This window comes from Mixophyes fleayi, chromosome 2 (assembly GCF_038048845.1).
Source record: "Mixophyes fleayi isolate aMixFle1 chromosome 2, aMixFle1.hap1, whole genome shotgun sequence".
Classification (NCBI taxonomy): Eukaryota; Metazoa; Chordata; class Amphibia; order Anura; family Limnodynastidae; genus Mixophyes; species Mixophyes fleayi.
The window spans coordinates 144,862,169-144,888,120 of NC_134403.1; the positions used below are offsets into that span (position 1 = coordinate 144,862,169).

Here is a 25,952-nt window from a genome sequence, read left to right on the forward strand (position 1 = left end):
AAACTGAAGACCCACTTACACCTCACAATTTTCTCCCTCAGCTACTTATGAATTGAAGGGTAATGGGAACCAAAACAGAGTACATGGAAACTCACCTACAATAAAGGGCATTTCTGGGAATCTTTATTTGTCCTCCTATATGCTTAAACCCAATTAGTATGTGCCACCTGATATTGAAGCATAAAAGGTGGTACTGACCCTTGCCCAGATTTTGTCTGTCCATTTTCCTAGTGCAGTATAGAGAAGGAAAGTAAAAAGATTGGCACCCATTTAAAAAACAAAACAAAACCCAAAAAACCCCCAAAAACTATCCCCTAATGAATCCAGACAAATGTGATGTGATATACAGTGTTTTATAAACAGTGTTCCCTTCAAACTTTTCCTTTTTTATATGCACAATACACACACAAAAATAGACAGCTAATTGACAGCCAAACAGAGAAATATACTTATTTCTTTATTAAACACCTGTGAACACTTCACTGTAAAAATCCATAAAACTCTTATAAACAAACATTTTGTAAATTGTCTATACTACAATAAAGGAATTTGAAACACAAATATTTACATGCAATACTGACAGATTTGGCACTTTATGATAAACAATAATGTACAAAAAAAAATTAAAAAGAAATTTAAAATGATTTTTTTGAGCTTTAAAAACATGCATTTTGCAAATAATTGACAAGCACTTATGGTACAGCTAGCCAAGGATGCCAAGTGTTTTCACTGCCATACAACACATTTTAAACAACTTTCAGTGTGCTTCCATAAGTCTGTTGTAAAACAACCTGAACATTATCAAGAATGAAGTCAAATGCCATATTCCATACAGATTCTACCGACTGCTGCATTATCCTGAAATAGGAAAAAATAAAATGAGACAGTAAAAGGGAAATTTCAATTAACAAAAGTTTCCTAATTGATAACAGAATATGTAATGTATTAAGCTGGGTACACACTACAGAAACTTCGACCAACTTTTTATGCCGAGCGATTTTACATGCGATCGATGGTCCCATCGCTCGGTCCATGGACTGCATACACACTAGTCTTGTTTAGGATGAGAAAGGGAAGAGCGGACGTCCCTTTAGCGACTTTTTACAGCCATGTTGTCGTGAGCAATGACAAATTTTATACTCACTGTTGTGGATCTGTTGGAAGTTTATACACACTACACAACGGAAACGAGATTGGAACGAAAATATTAAACGGTACGACCAACCAAATGAGGCGAGAATCGTCCATCTGGGCAGACTTTCGACCATTGTGTAACTGTACATACTGACCCGACTTTTGAACGAGCGGTCGTATGTCGGCTGTTTCAGCCGATTATTGAACGAAAACAGTGTAGTGTGTACCCAGCTTTACTAATGAATTTTTCAGCTGAGTTTTGGTGGAAAAAAATGTAACATTAAAATCCATCTATATAAAGGCCATACTAGACAGGAATATGTATTAGGGAGTACACATATACCAGAGATCAAAAGTTATCTGTAATATGTGAACTGCACCCTTTTTACCCACCGAGTACAAATTTGGAGGAAGCAGAAAAAACAAACAATGTTTGCTAATTTTTGTCAGTTGGGGGTTGTGAATTTACAAAAATAAATTCACAATACATCATTTAAGACAAACAGGGGATGGACAATAAAATGGAAACACTAGACAATACAGGGATTCATACTGTTTGTGCTGGCTACACAGCAAGAACATTTGTGGTGCAGATGTGTTGATACCCTTTTGTTTGTTTATGATGTTAAGATCCAGTGTCAATGCATTACAGATTATGGAGATACTGCAAAATAGGAGACCAGTTAATGTCAATGAGGGCAGATTGTTGGCGCACATTTAATGCATGGGCGATAAAAAAAAAAAAAAACACAAAAAACATCCACTTTAGAAATTCTTGCTCTGCATACACCGACTAAACGTATGACGGCATACACAGAGCATGGAAAGATGAGAACAGCCAAGAGAAGTAGCAGCCAGAAAGTGAATGGGAGCGCCAAATATTCAAGAAGATTGTGTCTAAAAAACATAGACCTATTACAGCAGATGTGATAGCAGAACTCAATATTCATCTTGAAAACCCTATTTCTACAATAACAGTCCGATGAGAACTTCACAAATCAAGCATCCATGGCTGAGGTGCAATTGCCAATCCTATGATTACTTATAAAAAGGCAGAAAAATGGTGTCAGGATTTATAAAACCTGGAGTCTACTGCTTGGAAACAATATGGTCCTAAAAGTCAACCTTTATGCTGTTTACTAAATCAGGCCAGGTTTACGTATGAAGAATTTCCAAGGAAGCTTATAATCCTGAATGCCTGGTTACAGCCATGAAACATGGAGATGGATCTGTGATGGTTTGGGCAGCAATATCTTGGTATCCTGCTGATCCTATAATTAAGCTCATGGGCCGAATTTCAGCAAATGACTATGTTCCAGACATTGTTTCCCTAAAATAATGACAAATTTTTCAAAACCACAATGCCCTAATAAACGTACGTAGCCAGAAGTTTCAGGACCATGAAGATGAACTTCAGCATCTTCTATGGCTAGCACAATTGATAGACTGCAATATTACTGAACCACAGATTCCCTCCTCCATCAGCTCTCAAGCAACTTGAAGATGTTATTCATGGAGAGGTACAACAATACACTAGATACTATTAAAAACTGATACGAGTCTATTCAAAAAAGGATACAAGATGTATTACAGGCAAATGGTGGCCCAGCTCCATATTAATATTGAAAAGTGTGTCTTTTCACAAGTGTTTCCATTTTTTTACCCACCCCTTGCATGTATAATAAACGGTCATTATAATGCACAGCAGATTTACATTATTTTAACTAAAATTATGTATTAATGATTTTTTTTACATAATCAACAAAATATTCCCTAGGATTCGGTTAGCTGAATTTTCGTAAAATGAAATGTTTTATGTTGAAGATTTTCAGTGGCAAACCAGAGCACACATAGAAGCCCTGCTACATGTATCCCACATTCTGTATTCTTTTAATTAGTCCAAAATATGTGTACTCTTGAAAAAATGACAAATAACCTCTTGTTTATTAGCTTTTATTATTTGTTTGAAAATCTTGTTTCAACAAGGGTAGAGTGCATCTAAGGGTGCATGTAAATGGGCGTTGCTGTTTTCATTTTATCGCAAACAAAATGCAGTTTAAACTTAAAAAAGAAGGGATTACAGAATCCTCTGATGATTGCCAGCGCCATTGACACAATGTATGATCCTTTATGTTCTGTTTGAACTGCATTCTGTTCAATGTTCAAGTTATACGCAACAAGCATGAGGGTGACATGAGCCAATAGTCCATCTGCATGAACCCTTAGACACATTGTAACCTAATTTATTGTTTTCTGGACAGGATTGCCATTTTTTATTATTAGTCACCTTTTCATATATTTTATAACCAAATCTAATTTCTCCAAATCTTTTTCTTCTATTAAATCAGTGCAGTATTTCACCACCTGCAAAATATCTTCTTCCATAGGATCTGGTGAGAAATAAGAAAAAAAAAAAAATCACAAACCATTATACTGATAATTCAGCTATTGGAACATGACCACCCCCTACACTATTCCTTTACTGATAATTTGCACTAGTTGTTAATACAGAATAAAATGTCATTGAAAATCAAATCTGAAAGACACTGAGTTAATCATGATCAAGTTGTATTTCCATATTTAAATCAAGTAAGTACAGCTTGTCAATACAATTAACACACAGGGCCTCATTTACAAAGAGGAAAAAAAAGGCGCACTGCAAATTCTTCTTTGGCCGAAACCTATATGCAACAGCGCAAACTTAGCCAGGTGACGTCAAAGTGCACTGGTTTGTGGAGCAACATCGCAGATTTAAGAGAAGCAGAGATTTGCGATGGAACGGGCAATAGTGCCTAGTTTTGGAGAGCAGTACCAAAATGAGATTACATTTTGCAGCATACCATTATTAAAAGGGTGCAATTTTTAATGGATGTCCCTTGCTTTGCCCACTCAGAGTTGGTGGAGATCGGGTCTCGTCGTATACTGTTAATCGGACATAGCTTCAAACATAGAAAACTTGAGATCAGTTCCATGATGCACTCTGGCAACATGAATATCTATCTCTCTCTCTCTCTCTATATATCTATATATATATCTATCTATATGGAGAATATCTAATGGGCATCTACAAGAACTGGAAAGCACCTTTATGTGTGCTAAACTGATCACATAGGTACTGTGATGCATAGCCAAAACTGTATAACATGCACATCCAGTTTCCCTGGTAAATTAATTCCACAGCGTTGTCCGCAGTAAATGTCAGACAAGGGCCGCTGGAAGAGGCTATGACAGCGGCGGGCAATTATTTCCTCTATGGACATTTTAGGAAGATGCTCTGTTCAGATGGATAACAATGCATCAAAATATAAAAGTTGTTATTTTAGCCCTATCCTCTTACAACCTACATATTGTAATCTACAGATACACTATAAAGTCCATCTAGGATTTTGATAATTATAATTGATATAGGTGCAACCATCTCCACTGTAAAGTTGGCAGGTTTCTGATTGGCTAGCTTAGCTAGCTGTTAGCAGATAGCCAATCATAAAACTAAATAATGGGGATGTGCTGTCAACTACACCATGAAGACACTTGTCAAGGGTCGACTTGGTTGGAATTAAAAAAAAAAAATTAAACTGGGTGGAGTTCACTTTAAAATACAGCTTCCTGTATTTATGCAGTATTAGTGGTACTATGTCTATCAGTATTAATATACAAAGCATAAGTAGCAATGCCCAGCAGTAACAAAGTGCACAGTACTAGTATGCTACCAATATGCCCATCAGTTTGCAAGGCCCCGGTAGTAATGTCTATCAAGTAGCAATGTGCTACTCATAAGTCCATCAATAATCATGCAGCAATAAACTATACTTACTCTGCCAGTGCTGCCTCCTCTTTCTCAGTCTGAGCACCTCAGTCTCCACCCATGTCCTGGTCCATTGGTAGTAGCACTGTGCACTATCACTGAAACGTGACGTGAAGGTGTGGAACACTGGCTACTAATTGGTAACTGGCAGATAGCAATTAGAAGCCGATGCTGTTCACGTTTACATTGCATGATAATATGCAAAGCGGGATAAGACGTACAATTTGTGCACCCATGAGTGTCATACAGGAGCCCTCCTTTTAAATTTGGGGCCCTATTAATGTTTACATTGTGGCAAGATTTGCCCATTATTGTAGAAAATGTGCTAAATATAATATTTATATGTTTATATATGTAAATTCAGAAGGTAAGACACACAAGTCAAAGCCCAAATCAGAATATCCCAGTCTGATCAATAACTTTTGTATAATGGTCTATATAATGTAGAGCACATTTAGGTTTTTCACAAGCTAAGAAAACACAAAACCTAAAATATAAATTGATTACAAACATCCACAAATATATATGTAAAATATTCTGGAGATGATCTGAACTGAAAATATTTAAGCTAAAACGGATTGTAGAAGGGAATCTCTCTTCTTAATCACAGCAGACTTTAGGTCAGTAATCCCACTGAAGAACATTCAGCCTCATATATATATATTTTATTGAGTTCTTTATGTAAAGCAACTCGGCTTAGTAGTACTTTGGGCAATAGTTAAGGGCTCAATTTAGATGTCCTATTGCACTGGGGATTAGCCCCTCTCTCACACAATCATAAGACCATGTCACCCCACTGTGAAAGACATTTTACAGGTGTCACACACATCAGCATGCAAATGTTACACAGATATAATGCTGTCCAAACCAAATTATGTTTACCCACCAACCAAATGCTTATACCCATGTGCCCCCAATGTGAAAGGTAAATTAATGCATTGGGGTAGCTAAGGTAAAATGGTGACTACACTGTGATGATTTCATATATTAAAAAATTAATTCTAAACCCCAAAACTGAATTTTTCAGATATGAAGAATGAAGGTACAAATACATTTTTCTCTGTTACTCTGACTTTGTAGCTGATATAAAAAGTTTTGCCTACTCTACTACAGAGAGCTGAAGTCACATTAGTCTCCTAAAGAGATCCTATGCATGCTAAAAAGCTGAGAATGCAGTTAGTTAAGCTGCTGTAACATCACTGGCCCTGCTATGGTGTAAAAATCTACAAATCCACACAGTGCATTTCTTCAGAGTAGGTTTGCACGTCAGTCAATCACATTTTATCTGTTCAGTTATAGAAGCACATTCTTCCTAACACGGTAACCTGCTGCAGAGGAGTGAAAGAGAGCATGGTGGACATTTCAGTTATTTAAGGTACATTATTTAGCTCAGTTATACACAATCATAGTACATATTATTGTCAAATATTGTCTCTACTTGCTCTTTAAATGTATACACTATTTTATATATCCAATTTATACAGCACTCTAATATTGTTTAATTAAATATGATGTAGGCTACCTAGTAAAATTCCAGGATTTTCATGCACCACAATTTTGCAGCAGACACTACATACCAAGTTTGTGGTGCTTTGTTGCCAACGATACAGTAAACACTAGCATTAAGTTTACAGCTGAAAGTCGACAAATTATATTAACATGCAAAGTTTTTCCAAGCAAGGCTCTCATATCACACGTAAATACATATATGCCAATACAGTACAGCAATTAGGACATCAAAACGTAGGGTGCAAGTTAAGAAACATTATCTATATTCTTGCTAAATGTATCCATACAAATGGAAGTAAGCACTGAATTGTTTGTGTAGTCATTAGTTATCTCCGTTCAACTTGAACTTCGTACCTTGTACTAGGTGAGCTGCCTGGGAAACTATTGTATAAGAACTGTGTGCAGCTGGTTACACAGACAAATTATACAGCAGAAGCAGCAGCACAACAATGTTTTTGTTCAGAAAGACCAGCAAGAGACTATGTCTAAAGTAGATTTAATTTTCTGTTTGCATCAAATCAGATATGCGAATTTGGAATGGTTCTCAAATTAAATAAATAGTTTTACTATATGTAAATGCACATATTTAGCGAGGGTTAAGTTTGCTTTCTGCAGTACATACCGGAAATTGTAGTTATCCACTCTTTCAGCAATGTTTTCACATCACTAAATTCAATGGCACCGGCTAGATTAGGAGCTTTTGGTCTAGAAGAATTGCACACTTCTATCAGGGAACCTTGGGCATTTGACGTTGAGGGACCCAATTCAACCTAAAAATAGTATTAAATAAAAATGTTGAAATTATTCTCTTCTCAAATAATACAGTCAAGTATGAAAATATTTGTACAAACCATGACTGTTTTTTACAACCTTCTACAAATCACTGTAATGTCATGATAAAAAAAGTATATATTATATAAAATACACACACACACACACACACACACACACACACATATATATTATGTTTACATACATATTATGTTCACCTTTCTGCTTATTAAAAATAGAAGGTGCAGGATGATTCCTCAAATTCTTGTGAAACCAGCATGGTTTTACCTTAAATATCTATGCAACAAGCACATGGTCTGGTTACCTGATACTGCCCAGAGGGTATGGCTTCTTGTTTCAGGGTTCCGTCTTTTAGTTTTTGCGGACTCCCTTTAGATCCCAAGTTCTTAGCAGGGCTACTAAAGAGCTTGTTCTTCAAAGGGCTGTACATCTTTTTTGTAGGACTGAGTTGGTTTTTCTTTCTACTCTTTCTCTTTGATTTTAGTGCAGGCCTTTTCGGTTTTAGCAAAGAATTTTTTGAAACTGTAGAAAAAAAATAATGTAATAAACAGCCTGCCATTAGCAACCTTGACGTCCCCTCTTAACTCTGGTATAAACTAATTTAATGGACTACTTAAGGATTTTGTCCAAAGGATTGATTTAATAGGAAAGGTTGTTTGCCATAATGATAGACACAAAACTGTCAGTGATTAACATTTCCAATACAAGAATGCTGAGGTAGGACATCTGTTTAGTAAGTTCTAGAAACAGCAAAGAGGATTTTTACTCCATTGGGGGACACTGAGACATTGGGGGGTATAGTAGTGGGTGTAGGAGTTTAGGCACTTAACTTCTTTGATCTTCACTCTCCTCCCATACTATGCCCCTCCTCTCCTGTGGATACCTCAGTTTTGATTAACCAAGCGTACGAGGAAGGGAAAGCCCTATAGGGCAAAGAATATAAGCAAAAAATTCACACAAACAACAGAACTATTTACAGAGCAAGGGAAGGTGCGCAGTGTCCCCCCCAATGGAGTAAGATAAATCGATTTTACGGTGAGTAAAAATCTTCTCTTTCCTACCATTGGGGAACGCTGCGAGACATTGGGGACATACCAAAGCTGCCTCTAAGGGAGGGATTGCTCTGGAACAGCTGCACGCAATACCTTACACCCAAAGCTTGCATCAGAGGATGCAAAGTCCTGCAACCTGTAGAATTTAGAGAATGTATGGACAGATGACCATGTAGCCGCTCGGCATAGCTGCTCCGCCGAGGCCCCATGACGCACTGCCCACGAAGCGCCCACAGCCCTGGTAGAGTGAGCCTTCAACGACACCGGGACCAGCAGAGATGCTCGGGTATAAGCCAGTCTAATGGTGGAAGTGATCCAGCAGGCAATAGACTGTTTGGAAGCCGGCCAACCCCGCTTCTGCGCATCATAAAGAATAAAAAGATCCTTGGTTTTACGGAAAGAGGTTGTACGGTCAACATAATAGCGAAGAGCACGAACCACATCCAGTGACAGGAATTCGTCATTAGAAGAGAAGGATGAAGAAGAATACGCTGGAAAGCCGGGACCACAATCTCTTGATTTAAGTGGAACCTGGATACGACCTTCGGAACAAAGGAGGGTTTGGTGCGAAGGACCGCTCTATCTTCGTGAAAAACTAGGAAAGAGGAAGTGCAGCAGAGTGCTGCTAATTCCGACACTCTACGGCAGTGGTGGGCAAACTCAGTCCTCAAGGGCTACCAACAGTTCATGTTTTTAGGATTTCTTTAATCATGCACAGCTGAGTTAATCTATTTGGCTGGGTCAGTAATTATCCCAGCTGTTTCTACAGACAGAAATCCTAAAAACATGAACTGTTGGTAACCCTTGAGGACTGAGTTTGCCCACCACTGCTCTACGGGCTGACAAGATAGCTAAGAGAAATACTGTTTTCCAAGTGAGATGGCGCAAATCCACCAAATCTAGCGGTTTAGACGGCGTATGGATGAGCGCATTGAGCACAAGGATAAGGTCCCAAGGCTCTACTGGGTAAACAAAAGGAGGCTGCACATGAAGGATCCCCTGCAGGAAGGTCTGAACATTCCCGACAGCCGCTAACTTCCGCTAAAAATAAATGGAGAGCACCGAGACCCTTATCTAGGCCGGCCTGCAGGAAGGCTAAACCTGGATGTGTTGGCCTCACACCAAAGAATGTAAGCCTTCCAGGCTCGATAATATATGGCTGAGAAGGACAATTTTCTAGCCTTGATCAGAGTACCAATAACCTCTTGAGAGAAACCCTTGACTCTGAGGATAAAGGTCTCAATAGCCACGCCGTCAAAGTTAGACAATCTAAACTGTGGGAGTGCTTGAACGAGAAGATCCTGTCACACTGGCAGGAGGAAGTAAGGATCCGTTTCCAGTCTCAGAATGTCTGAAAACCATGCCCTGAGTGGCCGATAAGGGGCTACCAGAATTGCGGGAACCCGCTCTCTTTTTAGCACCCTCGAGAGCATGGAAATCGGAGTAAACAGGTACACTAGCCGGAAGTGCCATGGAACTGACATGACATCCGTTAATTTTTGCCTGAGGGTCTTGAGACTTTGAGCAGTGCAGGGGAACTTGATTGTTTAACCTGGATGCCATAAGATCGATCTCCGGCATGCCCCAGCGTTCCACTAGGAGGGCAAAGACCCGCTTGTTGAGAGACCATTCGCCTGGGTGAACCCTCTGCCTGCTGAGGAAGTCTGCTTCCCAATTTTTCACGCCTGGAATGTAAACGGACGATATCTGGGGTACGTGGCACTCCACCTAATACCATGATCCTGGCTGTCTCCCGCATGGCGCCTACACTGTGAGTTCCCCCTTGGTGTTTCAGATATGCCATGGCAATCTGAAGAGGCTTTCCTGTCAGAAACCTCTGAGCTTTCGTCAATGTCCTGTACACCGCTCTGAGTTCTAGGATATTGATCGGGAGTGTGGCCTCTTGGGGGGACCAGAGACCCTGTCATCCCTCCCCAGCCTAGCAGACTTGAGTCAACATCATCTATTTATTTATATATATAGCGTCACTAATTCCGCAGCGCTGTACAGAGAACTCATTCACATCAGTCTCTGCCCCATCGGAGCTTACAATCTAAATCCCCTAACTTACACAGACAGAGAGACTAAGGGCACTTTAATAGCAGCCAATTAACCTATCAGTATGTTTTTGCTGTGTGTTGTGCGAGTCTGTAGTAACTAAGGTCCATGGGCCGGTCCGAATAATCTGATCCTTGTCCAGTAATTGTTTGGACAACCACCACACCAGAGAAAGACGAGTGGGTTTCGAAAGGTGAATAATTTGCCTGTCTAAATGCTCTTGAGATACTGACCACTTTCGAAGGATCTCTTGTTGAAGAGGGTGAGAGTGGAATTGTGCAAAAGGCACGGCCTCGAACACTGACACCATGGTCCCCAGGAGTTTCATGCAACTGAGAAAAGATACCTCTCCACGCAAGTAAAGTCCTGGTCCTGCGCAAGAGGGCAAGGACCTTGCTTTCGGGTAAATAGAATATCTGGGTCACTGTGTCGAACATGAGACCCAGGAAGCGCATTCGCTGTGCCGGAATGAGAGATGTTTTGGGTAAATTTAGAATCCATCCATGAGCTTCCAGAAACTGCATAGTGGTCTGAATGTGGCGAGTTAAGAGCGATGCCGATGGTGCTTTCAGAAGATCATCTAGATAGGGAACTATTGTGACTCCCCTCTGCCGCAGGAGCCTTGCCATGATCTTGGAGAGCACTCAGTGAGTGGCAGCTAAGCCGAAAGGTTGGGCCCTGAACTGAAAGTGGGAGTATCCCACCGCAAAGCGGAAAAGGCAACGGTGCCCCCTCTACATAGAACCATGTAGGTAGGCATCCTTGATATCTATGGAAGCCAGAAACTCTCCCTGCTACGTTCCTGCGATGACAGTCCGAAGGGACTCCATTTTGAACTTTTGAGTTATTACCTGCTTGTTCAGAGACTGCAGATTTAAAATTGTGCGTAATGATCCGTCCTGTTTTGGCACTAGGTAGAGACTGGAGTAAAACCCCTGACCTCTTTCCTGTGTTGGAACGGGAACAATAACCCCGGAAGTCAGCAAAGTCTGGATTGCTTCCTGAAGTGCCTTGCGCTTGAAGGGACAAAGGGGGGTTGCTGTGAAGAAGAACCTCGGTGGTGGGAACTGAGCTAGGTCTCCTCGTGTCCAAGCGTCCGTGGTGGATGCCCGCCACTGGCCCTGGAAATGAAGAAGGCATGCCCCCACCACAGATTCCCCTGGGGGAAGTCTGTCACGCTGCGGGCTTATTACCCGGTCTCGAAGTTCCTCGCCTAACAAAGCCCCTACCTCTCCTATACGCTCCCCAAGGGGCAGAGGACTGGCCTCTCGACGGGGTGCCCCGGCCTCGGGCGAAAGTACAAAAGGACCGAAAAGGTCCTTGTCGTGGTCTATTGAAACCCATGGGAAAAACATTGATCATTCCTCCAGTGGCCACCTGAATGACCGCTTCTAGCTCTGACCCAAACAGAGTAACCCCATCAAAAGGCTCTAGAGCTCGCTTTGAATAAGCGTCTGCTGTCCAAGAGCGTAACCCCAAAAAATGCCGAGCTGCTATATTGAGAGCCGAGAATTAACGGAGAGAGCATCCATGGCTGCCTTGCCCACATAATCAGAAGTCTCCTGAATATGCTCGGCCATTGAGAGTAGTTCCGCACGTGAAACGTTTCCCTGAATGCCTGCAACTGACTGTTCGGCCTATTGCTGGATAGCTTTGTTAGCCCAGGCAACTGCCATAGTGGGTCTAAACATGCTGCCTGACGCAACATAAGCTGAGCGGAGGGCGTGATCGCACTTTTTGTCCATGGGAGTCCCTTAAGTGAGACCCACTCCTGAGTGGGGATAGCCGAAGAGGAGGACAAGCGCGCTACAGGAGTGTCCACTTTAGGGGAGGCCTCCCATTTAATGGAATCTTCTGCCGGTTAAAGTTACTTAAATCTACCTGGCATCATAAATTGCTTATTGGGCCCTAGCCAGGCATCGGTTACCATCTCCATCATCTGAGGGGATGGTGGAAACGCAGCCACCTGCGCTTTGATCTTTTCAAACAATGAGAAACCCGAAGGAGCCGTGGGCTCTGGATCTGCAAAACCTAAAGTATGTCCGATACCCAAAATGAGGTTATCAACATCATGGGCAGAGGCAGAATCTAGAGCACTAATTGAGTCTCGATGCGGCCCTGGGCCACATCAGAAATAATCCTCTTGGCCCTGTGTGATACTGTAAGCAGACGCTCTTCGCCCTGAACTGAATCGGACTGAGAGGATGTGCCTGTAGCAGCTAGGGGGTGTGTAGAAGTGTGAGAAACAAACTCCAAGTACCTCTGTGAACTGTAACATCACCCTGGTGAGCTCTGCCCAGAGCGGTTGCTCCATAGCTGTTCCCCTCTGACCTGGACCTCGCCGCTGTTGGGTTAGAACTTCGCATGCTTCCTGGTTAGACTGTCAAAGAGATAATTTAGCATTACATCTTGCACATGTATAAAATAGTGCAGACATAAGGGAGGATGCCTTATTTTTGGACATCCCCTTCTCAGACAAGTTTAAAAGGTATAACAGATTAGTACCAAAACAATATTTAGAAAAAAATAGTCTGAGGCTATATTCTGCACACAGTACAACAAGATTAGGTAACTGTCTGAATCTACACCAATCCTAAGGAACCGAGAATAATAGATTGTGAAAAACACAGTATGTAATATGTCTCTATAGAGTACAATATTAAAACAGCATAAACGATACCAGTTAAGGAGAGGCAAAGCAGAGGAAAAGTATGCAGCACGTTGATCTTCGTGTCCAAATATGGCTACTTCCGTCGCCAGGAAGTAGGAAGGGGGTGGAGGGAAGTTACGCCTCCAAGACCTCCCCCAAAAATGTCTGCCCCTGTAGACTGCCGATCAGCGCATATATTAGTATGGCTGTCGGCGTGTATAGCAATCACGCCTCTCAGAGTGCCCAGGTAGCGTGTGCCAGTGATCAGTAAACAAATCGGTTTCTAAGGAGTGGGATCGTTGTCGCTGCTCATTGTCTAGGGCGGGGAGACTTGCCGGCATGTCCGTTGTGACGGGAGGAGGGGCTGCTACAGCTTCACTCCCGCCCAACTAGGGAGACTAAACTGCAGCCACTTCCTGCCCATCCTGAAGAGCACAGATGGTGCTTTTAAGTAAATGCTGCCTCTTTGGCAGACTTATGAAATGTCCCACTGTTGCTCGTCAATCTGGAAGGACAGGCTGCCGGCAATGGTGTGAGTGAGCTGAAGCTGTTGCTCTCCCTCCGCAGGGTCCCAGAGTGTAGGAAGCCGACAGGCTATTCACTCCTCTGGGTCTTGGGTTTGACCCCTGCACTGCACCTAAAAGGGAGAAACAAAATCAAAACATGAAAAACCCATTTCTAAATAAGGTATAGGCAGGAACCAATACTGAAGTGACCTAACTGCTAGGCACTTTAAAAAAACTGAGGTATCCACAGGAGAGGAGGGGCATAGTAGTTCAAAAGAAGTTGATAAGTGCCTTAACTCCTACACCCACTACTATACCTCCCCCCACCCCCCAATGTCTTGCAGTGCCCCCCAATGGTAGGAAAGAGAAATTAGCTTTCAAAATGAGCACTTTGTCTTACCGATTGCTGGGTTCAAATTGATACTGCTCTCTGGCTGCCTATTCCTTTGACTGTAGGCAGCTCTTAACTCCTCCTGGAGATCAGCAGGCAAGGCAGCAAATACTTCTGGATCTACCTGATGATGCAAAGTGCTACAATTGTAATATATATTATAAAAATATATAGAAAAATATCTGAACCCAAATGGAGGGCACCAAAGTAGCTCAGAGGTTAAGCTACGAAAAGGTAGGGCACCTTAAGATTAAGTTCTATGCTAGCTTACAAATAAGCTCAGCTACAGACACAGGACAATATATGCAGAGATATCAAGGAAAGAGAAAAAACAATAACAATTCGTCAGTGATTGTCAAAGTGCTGTGTCTGAGGACAATTGTAAAGCTGGCCATGTCTGGCAGTGGGAAGGATTAAGCTAAAACAAAAGGAGAAATTCTATTATTAAAGTACTCTCTCGTTCATTTATACAGGAAGCAAACGTCAACTACATTTACAAAATACACCTGTTAGCTGTTAGTAACAAATTCATTGCCATTGAGTAAGCAGCAATATTGTAATAAAGTCAGCAAATATGGAATGCAAAGTTTGAAACTCTGGATATATACAACAAACTCTGAGGGCTAGATTTACTAAGCTGCGGGTTTGAAAAAGTGGGGATGTTGCCTATAGCAACCAATCAGATTCTAGCTTTCATTTATTTAGTGCTTTCTACAAAATGACAGCTAGAATCTGATTGGTTGCTATAGGCAACATCCCCACTTTTTCAAACCCGCAGCTTAGTAAATCTAGCCCTGAGTGTTTAGCGCTCCACTCGGGCTTGCAGCCTCCTATATGCAAAGGAATACTACCACAATATTCCACAATAATAAAGCTAAAAAAACAGTAGGTTTACATACATGAAGCGCTTCCCTTCTTTGCAGCAAATAGTATTCCGCAGTACTTTCAAGATGTTCTAATATGGAGTAGCTTCTATATAAAAAACATATAACCACACATAGTGTAATACAGTACAAGACCAAATCAGTGGAGATTCTATGGGAAGATGTGTATTTTCATCTAGGGTTCCCCCATCCAAAACCATGTTGTCACCGGCGTATCCCCCCTAAGGGTATCTACTTACAAGATGTATCTACAACATGCGCCTCTCTGCCTACAACCGACTCAGAGGACTTCTGATAATAAAAGCACCTGCTCCACTTTCCACATCACGTGAAGTGTCAATATAAAAGACAGAAAAGAAAAGCGATCTTGTGCTTTTATCTTTTATTTTAAAACAAGTAATAAGTAAAATGAGGAACCGTACCGGAGCTAAAGTGAAACAAGCAGTGAATGTATGCAGAATGAACCAGTCTCACAGACCACGTCAATCTTGATGGCTTCACTCCCGCCGATCGGCTCCTTCCTCCGTAAAACCAACGCGTTTCAACTTTCAAACAAAGTCTTTATCAAGGTACAATCCCACTGTTCCGTTTGTGTCCTTTATAGTAGTTTTCCGATGCTTTGCCTCCACCCCTTCACCAGAGAGGCTTGGTATCAAATCATATGCGGAAGTAGTTCCTCTAAATGAGGTTGAAATTCTTCAAAACGGAAATCTTTATTAGGATCGCTGACTAATACAAACAAAAACTATCTAGGACTCAGTCTGCCCCTCTTGCTCTCCCGCAGACTTCTCCTTAATATGTATGTATCACGGATTTCGTCCGCACATATGTAAAAAAAGACAATATTACAAAAAGACCGCAATATTATTTTAAAACATTAGAAATGATTGTATCCTTCAACAAATTATACTGTAAGTTGGGACGTAACTCCCTAGCTTTACATATTTTCAGGTAAGTGTAATAATGCATGAATACATTCTCCCATCGAACTATATATCAGAAAAATTTCTATTAAAATCCCAGCATAAATTAATATACAGACAGAATCATTATGCATCTTCTAATCATAAAAACCATTTTAGTACGAATTCTGCATTAAGACCTTTGGGGTTAAGTGTCTCCATATCATATATAAACTTAATTTCTAGTTTCGCCAGGGAAGTAGTTACATCCCTATTTTTCCAATTCTCTTCCATCTTTTTTAACCCTCAAAAACCCTTAATATGTCCACCAGAGCAAGAATGTGTACATTTAAAATGGTTGGAAAGTGAGTGGGTCTCAAGCCCTTTCTTGATATTATAGAGATGCTTTCTAAATATGACTTTGAGTGGTCTAGTTGTTCTTCCTATGTAAACCTGATTACATGTGCATTCAATTGCATAAATCACATTTTTGGTGTGATATGTTATAAAGTGTTCAATATTGTGCTTTTTACCATTCAATGTAACATTCGTAAACTTGCTACTGCTGCTTTTACACACCTTGCAAGTAGCACATAAGCCACATCTATGAAACCCTTGTGTCCTAACTGAATGTCTCACTGTTTCCGGAAGGTCGCTGCGTACTAGCTTGTCCTTCAAATTGGGGGCTTTTCTATATATAAACTGCGGTCTATCTGGAAGAATGTCCACAATAACAATATCCTTTTTTAGAATCCCCCAATGCTTTACAAAAATCTTTTCTATTCATCTAAAATCACTATTAAATCTTGTAAGGAAAGCTTTAACCAAAAGTTCTTCTCTTTTAAACTCGCTTAATTTCTTTTCTGCCTCGTTAAGCATATCAACTTTATAACCTTTGCTGATAAAGGATCTTTTCAAATCCTTTACTTGTTCTTTCAATACGGTTTTTTCAGTGCAATTGCGTTTGACTCTTTTCATTTGTCCAAGAGGCAGACTTTTCAACCAGTTGATGTGATGGTTACTATTTGCATCTATATAGCTAATGGTATCTGTAGGTTTATGAAATGTTTTTGTTTGGAGACCATTTGCATCTATATAGACTCTGATGTCTAAACAATTCACATTATATCTACTCCAAGAGAAAATAAGTTCAATCCTGAATAAATTAGAGTTCAGATGTTGAAAAAAGGAATCAAGTTCTCTTTCTGAGCCCTTCCAAATAAAAAAGATGTCATCTATGTAGCGGACCCAGGACACCAGGCTCGCCCTGAAATCATGACCATGCCAAACACTCTCATCCTTCCACATGGCCATGAAGATGTTAGCATAACTCGGGGCGAACCTGGTGCCCATGGCAGTACGGACACACTGTAAATAATAAGAACCTTGAAATCTGAAGTAATTGTTAGTCAAAACAAACATTATACCCTCTACAATGAATTGCTGTAATCTGTTGTAGCCAAACCTTTTAGCTGCTTCCACACCGTGATTATGTGCAATCACGGTGTAGAGAGATTTTACATTTGCCATTACAAGAATCATTTCCGCTTCCCACTCTCACAGACAAGTTCTTTAAAAAATGCATCGTATCTCTGAGGTATGATCTTGAATTTTGAGCTATAGGTTAAAGGTACATGTCAAGTACTTCCGAAAGATTGTTACAGAACCTGTCCCAGAGACAATTGGTCTGCCTGGGGGTTTTGATAGTCTTTATGAATATTCGGCAGTATATAAATAACAGGAATTCTTGGATGTTCAATTTTAATATATTTGGCCGTTTGGGCGTCAATGACTCCTTTACTTTCATATTTAGAAATCATATTAAGGAGGTTTGTACTAATCTGTTCTGTTGGATCTTTATTCAGTTTTTTATAAGTACTTCCTGTCTCCAACTGAGAGAAAATTTCTTGTTTGTATTTATTCAGATCCATAATCACTACCACCCTCCCCCCCCCCTTATCTGCAGGTTTAACCACAATATGATGATCTTCAGATAAGGTTTAAATCGCTTCTCTCTCCTTCCGGTTGAGATTCCTTGTTCTTCTTGTTTTATTAATGCCCCAGTTTTTTCTAATATCTGCAACTAATTTATCGAAAGATTCTATAAAACAACCCTTCACATGTTGAGGAAAAAAAGTGGATTTGGTTTTAAACACATGTGTGTTCTCCCTTTCTATACTTTTCTCGATTTCGCTACTGTTTTCTTTCATTTGAAAGAATTTTTTCAGGATTAATTTTCTTACAAATTTTTGCAATTCTATGTGTTTCAAATGTATTAATCACATTTGTGGGGGCAAATTTGAGACCCTTTTTCAATAATGATTCCTCTCCCCTCCGTAAGGATGTGGGAGCTCAGATTAAATATATTCTTTGCATCATCCTTTTCATCTACATCTAAAGATATTTCAGGGGGTATGGAGGCATGCGATTTGCTCTTTCTTTTCTTAGTACCCCTATATTTGCCTCCCTTTTTTCCTCTTTTCCTCAACCTATACTACTTCTTTAATTCTTTTCTTATCTCATTTTGCCTACTCTTCCTCTTCGGGAAAAAAAAGGTGAGTTGTAGGATGGAATATTGTAATCAGCACTTGTGATCTCCTTTGGATCCTCCTCCAAAGGTTTGAATCTGTTGTAAGTTGGGATCCTTATTGGATCTTTTCTGATATCATTATAAGAAGAGTGTGTGTGATTCTCATCGTAACCATTCCTCCTCCACTCTTATCTGAAACCTATGAAATTGGGGCCTGTTGGCATTTCTATTGGGGAGGTTCCTATATCTTTCCTTGGTCTTTAGGCCAAGTGATTTATAATGATTATAATCACTAGAATTCTCTGTGTAATTATCTGTGTTCCTACCTCTCACACTAATTCCTGAATTTTTTGTATGCGTAGGTAATTGTTCCTCTATTTCTTTAATCCTCCCCCTTCTTGGTGAATAATTATCCTCATTACTCCTTCTAAGGGTGAGAGGTGTCCCATACCTATCCCTCCTGAACTTTTTCCTATTCATTGTTTCCTTATTATCCCTTTCAATCCTTTTTTGTATGATTTCTTCCGTTCTCTTATAATCAATCTGCTCTGAGTATGGATGTATAAATGTTGAGAGAATATCAACCAACTTGCACAAATCCTTCCTTCTATCTTTAAGGATTAAGCCCATAAGTGCAAAGGAGCAAGTATTCAGAATGGAATTCCATTCTTCCTTAAATGTTACCGTGGCTGTTTCAAAAGATGGTTGTTTATTAATCAATAGACCCTTGGGGATAAGTTGACCTGCCACATATTTCTCAAGGGTCACAATCTCCCACCACAGTCTGTTCTCCTTCATCAGTATCTTTTCAAGTTTATACATGAAGGAGCCGATCGGCGGGAGTGAAGCCAGCGGGATTGACGTGGTCTGTGAGAATGGTTCATTCTGCATACATTCACTGCTTGTTTTTACTTTAGCTCCGGTACGGTTCCTCATTTTACTTATTACTTGTTTTAAAATAAAAGATAAAGCACAAGATCGCTTTTCTTTTCTGTCTTTTATATTGACACTTCACGTGATGTGGAAAGTGGAGCAGGTGCTTTTATTATCAGAAGTCCTCTGAGTCGGTTGTAGGCAGAGAGGCCAACTATGGGATCATTTTGAGGCGCATGTTGTAGATACATCTTGTAAGTAGATACCCTTAGGGGGGATACGCCGGCGACAACACGGTTTTGGATGGTGGAACCCTAGATGAAAATACACATCTTCCCATAGAATCTTCACTGATTTGGTCTTGTACTGTATTACACTATGTGTGGTTATATGTTTTTTATATAGAAACTACTCCATATTAGAACACCTTGAAAGTACTGTGGAATACTATTTGCTGCAAAGAAGGGAAGCGCTTCATGTATGTAAACCAACTGTTTTTTTAAAGTTTGAAACTTATTACAGAAACCTTATCATTTAAATAACTTAAAGGTTTAGAAACTCAAAAGAATGAATCCAAAGTGTTTCAAGCTCCCATTCATGTCCAGTGATAGAATCAGAAGTAGTTTATGGTCTTCACCTGTGAAAAGGCTGGAAGGGCAATAACATTAATGCCAGACTCTTCCCCTTGATCTGACAGCTGTGGGATCTGTAAAAGGACAGTTGCCACTGGCTGCTCCTGCAACCCAACAGTCCCACACCTATGTAAGGGCTCCTTTTTGCTCTCGGTAAGGGGTAACCTTTGCTGGATAGCAAATGTCTGCTCCACCTGTTCTCTGATATCAGGGGGTAGTGCTTCTAAGACGGATGGGTCAACCTGCAAAACAAAGTTTTAATTATAATCAGGAGATTAAAGAGATAACAAAATACAGAGTACAGTTTACTATTTTGTAGGATCAATGACCTACAAAAGTTCCAATAAAATAAAACCTCCAAAAAGCACAAATCATATGCAAGACCCAAGTGCCAAGGCAGAGCTGCAAAACTCAATGATTCCAATTAAATAAAAGCAATGCTGAATGGCAATTCAGTCAGGTATACTTGACAGCTAGTCTATCTACCACTACTAATAATAATAAAGTATCACTCCAACATCACCCTATCATTAATCTCTATGAACTGGAGCTTCTGGTGCAGAGGTGCCATATGTAAAGGGTATTACCAATAACGTAGTTCCTCGAGTAGAGGTGACGGAGGATTTAGGCTCAGGATGTGTGCACCATGCACGCACACTCTTAACTCCACATCTCCTTACAGATGGTCACAGAAAGCTACTCAAAGGAGACAAATATGAGGGGGTGTGTGGAATTGTTTTGCTCTTTCCTGCATATTTGCCTTGATACCGTGTTTGCATGGGTTTCCTCCCACAATCCAAAAACATACTAGTAGGTTAATTGGCTGCTAGTCTGTGTGTTAGGGAATTTAGACTGTAAGCTCCTATGGGGCAGGGATTGAGGTAAGTTTTCTGTACAGCGCTGCGGAATTAGTGGCACTATATAAATAAATAGGGTGATGGGTGGTTGTGATGGTGATGGGTGATGGTGATGATGATACATAGACTCCATAGTATGTACAACTTTCAAGCATAACTCACTTGTGAAGGGGACGGAACTTCAATGGTAAAATTAACTCTTGATTTCACATGGACTGGGGAGTGCAAGCCATTCGTCTTTCCAACAAATTCTCCTTTGCTGGTACTTGGATCCTGACTAGATGCTAGATTTGTAGGACCAGATAAAATGGAAGCACACAACCCAGATGTTGATGAAATGTCACCATCCAAAGCATCAGCAATAACTGAGGGTACAAAGAAAGACACTGTCAATGATGTGTTTGAGTTTAGGACAGACGACACTAAGGAGGGAATTCAATTCCCTCCAAAATAGCGCCGCGATAAATGTACTACCGTTAATACGGTAATTTTAACCCTGTTTTCTGCTGAGCTATGAGCAAAAAACTGGCGTTGAAATTACCGTATTAATGGTAATTATGCACACTATTACAGTAATATAAGGTCATTTAGGGAAATGTGGCCCCCAAAGTGCAAATTTCAATGGCTAAGCAATGCTCTTTCTGTGAAAAACATTTGGGAAAATGGTCTATCAGGGTCAGGCCGTTTCTCAACATTTTGATATACATCAGCTGAGGCATCACTGCGAACACATTTCTTTATATACACTAAGTGCAAATAATAAGTAAATTGATAATGAGTTAAGTACTATCAGCTGGAGAGGTCAATATTCAAACAGAAGCAGCTACATTGTGCTGCCGATGGACATCGCTTATCTTTAACTTTAGTACTCACAAGAGACTCTTTGGTGTATGTTCAAATCTACATAAGGCCCAGTATGTGCAAAAAATAAAAATCAGGTGGTTAAAAGTGGCATACATTTTAAAAGGCTGGACTCCCCTAAGTAAAATTTATACCATAATGTATCACTCCCACAATTGCACAGAGCACATAGCCCCCAATTCTACCTGCCTAGGAGGGAGCAGAAGTCGGTTTGTGTAGCGGTATATAAAATGTATTTTTGATGAAACATGTCCTACGGCTCATTCATTACCATTTCTTTATTTCATTTAATTTGTCTTTCAGGCATTGCTTCCTAGCTGGATCCAGCATTCCATGACATATATTCTCGTATGCTTATATTACTACAGAATACCCTTTTGTGCATTTCAGACCATGCTTCATATTAAATCTTAAACTTCTATGAAAATTTCTATCTGTGTCCCTACATCAATGTTCTTGAATACTGTCAAGCACCTGAAGACAACCATCTTATTCTGCAGTGCAAATTGCCTACATCCTTAAAATGTTTGCAAATGACAGTGTCCACAGTCAATGCCAGGGCTGTCAGGTGCTCGGGATGTGGCATAGGGTAGTACACTACAAACGACATGTCATTACATATGTTTGCATGAATTTTACAGTATTTGCTTGTGCCATAGCAAACCTTTTCCAGGCCCACTGTTACTACCAAATACAACTTTATAGGACGTTTGAGGTTACCTCTTTTGCCCTCTTCTTCCTCTGCTGGCTTCTTTTTTCTCTGCTCTTGAAACATATTAGTGAGTGACCGGCACCCTCCAGGCAACAGACCCGATTTCAATGACAAGGGACCGAAGTTAGATGTATGTGCTGGAACCAACTGGTGCATCTGAAGTCCAACCTTAGAAAAATAAGATCATGATCTAGAACAATTCTAAGCACACAACAAATACAATGTGAGCAGCAAGACAGTCCAATACAGAAGCAGTTATTATAAAAAGTTATTGCCCATTTATAATTGTGGCAAACATTTTTATAAACTCAAGGAAGGAACAAAAAGAAAAAATTAAAGAGAACCTTTGTTTAAACTACATACCCCTCTCATATCTGAAACATTCAGCTTCATTGATTGAAACATTTTCAGAACTTCTTTTCCAATCACTTTGACATTATCTGTGGCTTGGTCAACAGTTACTGTCCTGAACAACCAGAAGGAAAGGATAGGAGTTCAGATACTGCACTTAAGACACAACAGTATTTACATTTTACTTCAACCATAACTGCTCTGCAGGGGTTTCATTTAGTAAGTTAAAAATGCAGGTGTTTGTATAAGAATGGTTATCTGTGACATATGCTCTGCTACTACATCACTTTCAGCTGGAGACAGAATCCAGTATGGAGGTAATGCACCAGATAGGGATGGGAAGTGAGCAATGCAGACATGTTAAGAGAAAGTAGCCTAAAAGGCTGAAAATAAAGGAAAATAAAGTCATGTTAACAAAAAAGTAGTGAAAATAAAATGTGTGTGGACATTAAGACAGCAAGAGGTTGAATAGGAGGCAGTATACAAAGTTTCTCATGACTGTTTATTAGTACTGTAAGAAAATTCACCTTGCAATGTTGTCGCAGATTCCATGACCGCCATATTTTGCAGGCTCTATAGGTGCCCCAGCTTTCCGCACCATAATCTTCAGCGTAAGCTTCTTGCCTTTCATTCTCACGGACTCAAGCCTTCGTTGAAGTTCTTCTGAAAGGTTCATCAAAAAAGCTTCTGCTTCACTGGGCTGAGGACAAATGATTTTTATTACAGAACTAAACAAGAGAACACAGATCTTAACTAAAAGGTTTATGCGCAAACATTAGCACAGCAATCTGTACAATGTGATTAATAGCACACAACTGTGTTATTAAAAATTGCTTATTAGTCTACCTAAAGACAGTAAGTTAGATATTAAACAGAAGAAAAAGTTGTATAAATTTTTTTTATGTTATACTATAAAACTTGTCAGTCAATACGGACATTGCTAAACCAGCAATTTCCTCATTTGAACAGGTAGCACATTTAGAGAGATCTATAGAAAGTCACTTCACTTGACAACGAAGGTAAACCTATGCAAATATGATCCCTTAGTCGACAAATAGTTTGTTTCTATTGTCAAACAGATCTAAGGCATTGCAAAATCATATCTTGCACCCCCACAAAACAAGTCATTTGAAAGCATAGAAAAGATGTACCTGTGTAAACCGGATGCCATAGTTTATTTCAGCAGATACAGATTTTCTCTCTTTCTCTTTACGGATGGGTCGATCATCTAAGCCTCGGCAGAATCGGTACAACATCTGTCCTGTTTTTGGCCCAAACTCCTTCTGAAGTTTTGACATTGTAAGATTTTGGAGATCTCCACATGTTTTAACATTAAAGGATGACAATTTATATTCCATAGACCTCCCAACTCCTATAGGCGATAGATCCAGGAAAAGTAAATATGGTAAATATGTGACTAGAATACTAAGATAGTGGTATCATTATTATTACTGTGTATTTATAAAGTGCTGTACATGAGAGAAATGTGATACAAACAAGCAACATACAATGACATGAAACAGAAGGTAAAGATGACCTCACCCAAAAAGTTAGTCTAAGAAGAGGGGGCACATATACATAAAGAAAAGGACTAACAAATGCAGCTGTTGGAGGAGATACATGGTCATGCATACAGCCACTGTGCCAATTCTTTGGCGTTGGCGGAAACAGGTCCCGACTCGGGGTAGCTAATAAACACCGCATAGCGCCACCTCCTGGCAGTTGGTAGTTACAAGTACAGTGATAGTAAGTGGCTACAGGCAGTTGGTAACCACAGGCATATCACTAGCTCCTGGCTCCAAGCACTTGGAGATTACTTTGCCAATTTTTGTCTCCAGGCAGATGACAATTAAAAGTCTAAAAATGCTAAGTCTTTGAAAAACATCCGGAGTGTCACACTCTGGTTATATAACATGTGGTTTTCTACCTTATTTTTTACTATTGTGTACAGAAAAATAAACAAGACAGTTCTATGCCATTACAGCATTTAAACAATTTTTTATTATATGTATTATTGTTTTTAGGTGAAGGAGTGCAAGAAATGGTCTTCTGTATTCAGCCAAAAGTTAAAAACATCAAATAAGTTTGGGTGCACAATGGGACACTGTTCTTTTTAAACAAAGTTCTCTCTCTATAATGCCATCTTGAAACACAAATCAAAACTGCCACTTTAGCATGTGTAGCGTGATAAAGAGCATGACATAATGAAATTCATTCACTGCAATTCACATTTGTGCAGAGACCTTGTGGTAAGTAAGGGCGGCACTGCTTAAGAATACTTTGCATGTGATAAAATGTAAGTAACCAGAAGTAACTAAGAGGTTCAACCCAAAAAACTTAGATTTTGGACCTCAACAGGTAACTCAATTATTATCAAGTAATTCAATTTAATATTTTTACATTAGGATTCCTTCCACTTCATTACTTTTTGTTGACTACCATCATCACTCTTATTGCAGCCTCTACACAATATTCTATTCTATTAAAAAAAATGACTTACTGTAAGCACAGGGTTCACGTGATCTGTCCTTTCCCCTGTTGTCAATGTGCTGTCATTGACAAACACACAGAGTGAATGAAGAAAGACCAAGCAGAAAGGAGCAAGGAGGAGGCATTATGGGGACACTCCTGGCTCCGGCCCAGCCGGTATTATTTTAGACAGGAAGTGTGTTGACCAGCGACAATACATTACCAGGAGAAACAAACACAGCATTCCTATGCACGCATGAGAACGCTAGACCCCAGGTAAGCAATCTTTTGGGATTGGGTTTTACTTTACTAGAATATTGCTTTTTTAACTTGAGTCCTCCTTTAATACTGTGCACAGCATCTTCTCCCTAGATGATTGAGAACTTCGATACACTTTATGATTATTTACTAACATTGCTTTAAAAACACATCAAATTAAATTACCTGGCAAAGTATTAACTAGCTGACCTCTAATAAAATCATCTACTTCCTCTGGTTTTAAATGATACTGTCCATCTGGTTTGGCTCGTCGAGTTGCCATTCTAGCCAGAAGAATATTGGATCCTAAAGGAGGAAACAAAAAATAAAATATTTGTATTAGGTGATCTGTAGAGCACTCAGCACAGACTGCAGAAGCAGCTGAAACAATGGTCAACACCTAAACATTGGAGCTAATTATAGTCGCACTGCTTAAATAATGTTAAACCAGCTGAAAACAAATAGTTTTGAAGTTATGTTTTGCATTACAATGCAAAATGAGTTTCACACCAGCAGCAATGCTACTTAGAAGACAAAAATGTGCCGACGAGCCATTACCTTCCTTAAAGGATACCATCTTGTTCTACTGCCTAGATGAGTCAGGTAAAGTTACTCCCACATTTTATTTGTAAAGCACCAAAACATTCCACAGAACATAACCCCTGCACCACCTAGGCTTAAATATTATTTAGCTTTTCCTAAAAGGGCACCTGGTAACATTGTAAC

The 25,952-nt window shown here is 39.9% G+C and overlaps 1 protein-coding gene across 3 annotated transcripts in view; it reads right to left on the reverse strand.

The window, feature by feature from the left end:
• Positions 1-436: 436 nt before the first annotated feature.
• The window catches only part of REV1 (REV1 DNA directed polymerase), a 72,349-nt gene continuing 46,833 nt past the window's right edge, over positions 437-25,952 (reverse strand). For 2 of the 3 annotated variants that reach the window (XM_075200158.1, XM_075200159.1), the window contains 12 exons: positions 25,413-25,532; positions 23,651-23,871; positions 23,027-23,199; positions 22,512-22,614; positions 22,157-22,316; positions 20,738-20,940; positions 19,724-19,960; positions 13,907-14,021; positions 7,545-7,762; positions 7,071-7,218; positions 3,422-3,524; positions 437-858 (listed from right to left, as the gene is read on the reverse strand). In XM_075200158.1, the coding sequence (XP_075056259.1) occupies positions 747-858; positions 3,422-3,524; positions 7,071-7,218; positions 7,545-7,762; positions 13,907-14,021; positions 19,724-19,960; positions 20,738-20,940; positions 22,157-22,316; positions 22,512-22,614; positions 23,027-23,199; positions 23,651-23,871; positions 25,413-25,532 (1,913 nt within the window). In that variant the 3' untranslated portion in view covers positions 437-746. The remainder of the gene's footprint in view (positions 859-3,421; positions 3,525-7,070; positions 7,219-7,544; positions 7,763-13,906; positions 14,022-19,723; positions 19,961-20,737; positions 20,941-22,156; positions 22,317-22,511; positions 22,615-23,026; positions 23,200-23,650; positions 23,872-25,412; positions 25,533-25,952) is intronic. The other variant, XM_075200160.1, reaches the window with a different exon arrangement.